Consider the following 6,577-nt stretch of genomic DNA (forward strand, 5'->3'; position numbering starts at 1 on the left):
TCTTGGTTTGTTGTATTTGTGTGTCTACAGGTTGGATTATTCTGATTTACACTTCTCTTCATCAGCGCTAGTTGCTATTCCGGTACCTGGTCCTATAGGAACTTAGCACGATGACTTCCGATAGTCTACCACAACTATTCTCGGCTGCGATGACGTTCGATAGCGCTAGTTGCACTACCACAACAGCTGGTTATAGGAATAGCACGATGACTTCCGATAGTCTACCACAACAGGGTTTGCTCGGCTACGATGAGGAAGGGGCGAAGATGCGCCACTTCAGCTCGCTCTAGTGTTAATAGTCATCACTAGGTGGTCCAGGGACCTAGATGTTTTTTGGGTGTTCTTTGTACTACCTTGACAGTTGAGGAATAGATCGAAAGTTATCATCGCAAAAAAAGGAAGTTTAAGAAGGGGGAAATTGTAGAAAGAGCTCATCAACTAATTAGTAAATTTACCTGCATTTTCAAAATCAATTAACAAATACCGATACGATGATTTTTTAAAAGGAAAGTACAATTGTTTTTTGAATTTGTCATATCGTACAATTGTTTAAACTAAAACCTGAACGGAGGGAGTTGGTCGACATACGGATCTCACATGAGTAACATGTTTTGAACGGATTCATGCTGTGGAGATGTACACAGCGCACAGTTCCCAGAAATGGGTATGGATCCGCTGAGCGTGATGTATCGGTACGCGCCGTTGCTGACCAGAGTACTCTCATGTTTTGAAGACCAGTTTCTTTCCCTTGGACGTGCTCCAAGTCTCTGGGCGCTGACTCTGATTTCTTCGGCGGTGAGGCCGTTGATCGCGATAGCAACAACTTTCAAGTCGATCCCTCACTCTCGCCCTCCGGTGGCAATTTTCGTGCGCTCACAATTTATTTAAGATATGCATAAACGTGCATAAATGGATACAAGGACATATAGTTTTATTGGCGGGAGATGAATATATGTGTAGTAAAATATAGTAGGCGCATCCATGCATACAGAGCAACCCAAAATATAGGTGAATGCCATTTCCGTAGGTTTCAGGCACGCCCAGTGCAGTCGATCTCATCAGATCAGATCAGACTATAGGATATACCGGCTCAATTGCAAGGCCGCAGAGGCCTTCCGGCTCATCAACATCCTTCTTCAGCCAGACGTAGCCCTCCTTTCCCCACTTCTCGCCCCAGGAGTTCTTGGCGATCCAGTACTTGACCCTGTCGACCCCCTTGCCGGCGTACCCGACAAGGGCCAAGGAGTGGATGCGGTCGTTGGACGAGCACGGGCCAAAGTATTCCCCGTGCTTGATGCACATGCCGTCGTACAAACCAGCTTGGTAGAACTTGAAGCATTCGTCGTTGGAGTCGAACCCGACGGCGACGGGTCGCCCCGCCACGGCTGCCATGAGCTGCTCCTCGCAGTTGGGTTTGACGAATTTGTAGTCCCTGATCGTGGCCGCGTGTTCCTGCAGTTTCCCTCTCTCGCACTTGCCGTCAGTCTCTTTGTAGGGGTACGTTGTGCTGTTGGCGATGCCGCCGTTCCTCAAGACCCAGTAGTAGGCATTGTACATCTCGCCGCTCGTGCAGCCTCTGTCGAATGTGTCACAGTCGATGAGCTCCTGCTCGGACAGAACCGGCGGCTCGCCTCGCTTGGCGATTGCGTAGGCGCTTTCGATCGTGGCCACGGCGGAAAAAGCCCAGCAAGCCCCTGCAATCCAGCACACATGATCATTAACCGGCCGGTCGACTTAACTTGTAGTTTTCAGATAAAATGCTTCAAACTATAGGGGAGCATTAGGGTCCTTGGTGTATAAATAAGATTATGGCAATTAACCAAGCTGGTACCTTGGTTCCTTGTATGTATATATGTCTCTGCGGGTTTGGGTTATCTATTTGGATATGTATATCTTCTATTTTGTTTAGCGGACACTTACTGGATATTCGCCTATGTGCTCATATTTGCTACCTGCTGCTTTATATAATCCTCCGGGTCCTAAATGTATTCTTCCGTCTGCCAAAATGAGCTGTCACCTTTGATACTGCATCTCTGTTAATTTAGGAGATGTTTTTTACTAAGCTGTCAGTATGACTTATTTTGGCTTGACGGAAGGTGTATTATCAGAGGTGTTGCAGTTCTTTTAGAAGAGTTCCACTATGTTATCAGATACGGAGCAAAATATATCAAGTACTTCCTCTGTTTCTAAATATTCCCTCCGTCCCAAAATAAGTGTCTCAACTTTATACTAACTTTAATATAAAGTTGTACTAAGGTTAAGACACTTATTTTGGGACGGAGGGAGTATAAGTCTTTTTAGAGATTCCATTATGGACTACATACGGAGCAAAATGAGTGAATCTACATTCGAAAACATGTCTATATACATCGGTATGTAGTTTGTGGTGAAATCTCTAAAAGACTTATATTTAGGAACGGAGGGAGTATAAATGATTGATCAATTCCCCTAAAACAAAGGTCGATCAAACAGGCGGGAAAAACTCTGGCTTGGGAGAAGTTTATGTGCTTAAAACTAAATAAGTTATGTGCAACGAAAAAGGTATTTTATGGTAATCACTAGTTATCACACGTTAGAGTTATTCTAAAAAATGATTCTAATTGTTTATTTATTTTTTGATATTTTGATACACCATGATGTATTTTTCAAAAATCGAGACAAAATTTTCTTCCGAAGTTTCTGATAGTGATGCTATAGTTTTCATAAAGTGCTTCTTTAATTTTTGAAGGAATAAGTATATTTTTCGTCCTCGAACTCTTTCGAAAGTTGAGAAATCATCCTTCAACTCTAAAACCACAAAAAGTTAGTGCCTCAACTATTTAAACCGGATACTTTTCATCCCTAATAAGGTTTCAGGTGGTTTTACAGTGACGTGGATCCTGCTTTGACCAAAACGGACCACGTGTCCTGGTTTTGACTAAAACAAGCACCCGCCGACTCTCTCTCGCCCTCGCATTCTCTCGACCCCCTTTCCCATTCACGAACCCTAAACAAAGCAGCGGCAGCGCCGGCGGGGGGCAGTGAAGCGTGGTTACGGACCTGGACCACGACCAGTCCTGGGCGGTAGCGGCGGCGGCGATGACGATTCCCTCATGGGCGGCGACGATTGAGGCCTGCGGTTGCTGCTTGAGCACGGCTGTGCCGTGGAGGCTGGCTGGGCACGGCCGCGGCGACCTTGACGGACGACAACGAGATGGATGCCAGAGGTATTTTTTGGTTGCAACCGTTGCAATCTTCCATTTGTGAGTAAGGACATGCCTAACATTCTGCTTGTTTCTATTTTGTATGATTATAGGGTAGTCACATGGATCCCAGAGAGGTGGTCTTCATTAGGGTAGTCACATGAAGATTCAGAGGCTGCAAGTGAAGATTCAGAGGTTATTTGCTACTGTCAGTTCTTATGAATGGCTTATTTGCTGCTGTCAGTTCTTATGTCAGGCCATGTGAGAATTCATGTTTGTTGTTGATTGTAAGCTATATTCAGTACTATTTCTCTTTCACATTTAGTACTTTGTCAGACTATGTTCAACTAAATTGGGTCGAGACTATGTTCAGACTATTTTCAACTAAAGTGGGTTCAGACTATGTTCAACTAAATTCAGTACAATGCTCTGAAATGTCCAAATTATGTTCAGTTATATTCAGGTTTTGTTAAGCTATATTCAGTACAGCTGCCTTTCTCTTGTTCACACACAAGTAGAAGTAGTGCAAGCACTTACCTTTTATCTTGTTATTACTTGTACACGCGCACACACACATACTTATGCACAAACACTTAATTGACGTGGCAGTCAAAGTCAACATGGCCTGTTTCAATCAAAACAGGGTCCAAGTCACAGTAAAACCAGTTATGAGGGACGAAAAGTATCTGGTTTGAATAGTTGAAGGATGAAAAGTATCCGGTTTAAATAGTTCAGGGACTGAGTTTTGATGGTTTTGGAGTTGAGGGATGATTTCTCAACTTTGGGAAGAGTTTGAGAACGAAAAATATACTTATCCTATTTTTGAAAGTTGTGTGATTTTTATATTCTGGAAAGTTTAAATTCTGAAATTCTTATAATTTATTAGCGTTGTGTCTTGTGTCCATCATAAACTTCTGAAAGCTAGCCACAATTTCTTTTTATCCTTTAATATTTGAAACCTCTAATTTCCTGGAGGCGTTGTGGTCCTCAAAATATCTAATAATCAATATTCTGACAACGTTTGGTTTTGTCAGAAACTCGGGTAACCACTAGTTAGCCTTCCGCTTAACTGGGCTGGTATTCTCGGTTATTTATTGAATGCTTATCTAGTACGACGCTCATCCTAGCATAGGTTTTCAACCAAACATGGGGAAAATATCTACCTTGGGGAAAGTTTAAGTGTTCGAAACCAAGAAAGCTGCGCATCACAAAAATATGATGTGTTATGGTAACAGCTGGTTATGTCTCATTAAGGTTAAAATCATTTTTTATTTTTTATATGACTTCATACTCATACAAATATATTTGATTAGTATCAATAATTGTAAAGCATCAATGTTGATTGTTTATGCGTATTTATTTCAACGAAATTTAGTCTTCTCTAACTAAAAATAGGTTCCTTCTTGTATATAAGGAGAGCTCCCTCTCTGACTTCATTAACGAAACCAAATTAATGTCTTGTAACCACTAACCACTACATAACTACTTGAAGAAAGCAAAAAGAAAAAGGATCGAACAAGAACTCCAGGTGGAACATCAATGCGGCTGGAAGTCATAGCTCGACATTCTAGCGACTGATGATAGTAACTTAAAATAGTACAAAACGATAGATGAATCCAAACATCAAATGCATGATACTCATTCCGTTCTTAAATATAAGTATTTTTAGAGATTCCAATATGAACTACATACAGAGCAAAGTGGTTGAATCTACACTCTAAACTACATCTATATATATCCATATGTAGTCCATATTGTAATCTAAAAAGACTTGTATTTAGAAATGGAGGAAGTATACTAACCGCATACTTTTCCTTGATTTTTGACTGGGGTGACTTTGCTTTGATTCACCCAATTGATGCTACCAGGCACAGCATTTGGCGCCGGCTGAGAATTGGCACCCTCGACAACAACGCCAGCGCGAGTTGTAATCACCATCTCCTCTGACGGCACCACACGGCCGCTGGTGTGCGTGGCAAGGAACTCCTCGTGGGTTAGGTCGGCGAACTGGTTCACCCCGAGGGTGTACGAGAGCCTGCCATCTCGGTTCGCCGCCTCGATGAACTCTACGTTCCTGCGGAATATGTCAAACCGCCGCAGTTTCTCCTCGACTCCCGCATACGACTTGCCATGCTTTGCCATCCAGCCATGGAACCTCTCCATCATCAGCAGAGAGTCCTCCAGTGCCCCATCAGTGGGTACCGCAACGAGGCCACGTGAAGAAGATACCAGCGGTAGCACATCTGTCAGGGTGACCACAAGGATTAGAGCAACAGCTAAACCAGACTTGGAGGACAGCATGGCTGGATCGAGGTGGTTCTGGTGCTTGCTGGACGTGCATATCCTGCAGATTAAATATATATATAGAGAGAGTGTGTGTGTGTGATATAGAGAGGGGGGGGGGGTAGAGAGAGAGAGAGAGATAGAGAGCACAGTAAATAATTCTACAACCTTAATAATTGTTGAAAACTTAATAATTCTACAAGCCCATGTAAACTTTAATATATTATATATATATATATATATACATGATATAAAGATAGGAGAATTAATTATTCATAAAATTTAAAAATTCAGTTATCTTTTCTTCTTTCGCCTCCAAACATCGTTCAAATACTCATCAATATGAAGGGCTGACTACACCTGCCATGTGGTAAGATTCAGTTATCTTTATATGTATAAGTTGAGGGTGAAATATGTGTATCTACTTTCGTCGAAAAAATGGTTTAGATTTTTTTTCACAAACCACAAATAGTTATATTTGTAATTGGTATTTTCATAGGCATACTTCAGCTCACATGTGGGGGTTATTATTTTTCTTAACTAACTATAATACTCTCATGGTCAATATCTCTTGGGGGGGGGGGGGGGGGGGGGGCACATATCTTCTATTCCTAAATAGCTACAACCCACTATCTATTTTTCCTAGCCACGCAACCATGCCGCATAAGCATGTCATGCATAAGTCATAAATCCTATTTTTTTGCATTACACTATGCATGCAATATAGCCACATCATAAATTCATGCATGTTAATTATTCGCAATTATTTTGCACTAAATTTTGTATTGAGGATATATGTGTTGGTCGATTGTAGAATATCTATGTCGTTGACCTTTTACATTTTTGTTAGAAACGATATTATTTTAATTGAAATTCAATGTTTATACACTTTGTATGTTTTTCAAATTACATTTTCCTTCCATTTGTTTTAGATGTTTTTTGCAAATATTTATGCATTAATTTTTGCAAGATTTCCCACAGCAACCCGCAAGGCATCATCTAGTTTCTTTCAAAAAGGAGGATGACCCCCCCCCCCCCCCGGCCTCTGCATCAATCGATGCATACAACCATTTTATTAAATTATTCACGAGAATCCGACAAAACAAGTACAT

General features: G+C 41.5%; 1 protein-coding gene across 1 annotated transcript; it reads right to left on the reverse strand.

Annotated features, from left to right (window-relative positions):
- Positions 1-883: 883 nt before the first annotated feature.
- Positions 884-5,503, reverse strand: LOC125540682 (ervatamin-B-like). The gene is made up of 2 exons (XM_048704271.1): positions 4,985-5,503; positions 884-1,694 (listed from the first exon to the last, which is right to left on the reverse strand). The coding sequence occupies exons 1-2, from the start codon at positions 5,481-5,483 to the stop codon at positions 1,069-1,071; spliced, it is 1,125 nt and encodes a 374-aa protein (XP_048560228.1). The 5' UTR covers positions 5,484-5,503; the 3' UTR covers positions 884-1,068.
- Between the last annotated feature and the right edge of the window lie 1,074 nt (positions 5,504-6,577).

This window comes from Triticum urartu, chromosome 2 (genome assembly GCF_003073215.2).
Source record: "Triticum urartu cultivar G1812 chromosome 2, Tu2.1, whole genome shotgun sequence".
Lineage (NCBI taxonomy): Eukaryota > Viridiplantae > Streptophyta > Magnoliopsida > Poales > Poaceae > Triticum > Triticum urartu.

Excerpts from the sequence above, each read along its gene's own strand:
- LOC125540682 (XM_048704271.1), bottom strand. The coding sequence starts at position 5,483 with ATGCTGTCCTCCAAGTCTGGTTTAGCTGTTGCTCTAATCCTTGTGGTC. Across the intron at positions 1,695-4,984 it reads AAATCAAGGAAAAGTATGCG|GGGCTTGCTGGGCTTTTTCC; the intron begins GTTAGTATACTT and ends GCTGGATTGCAG.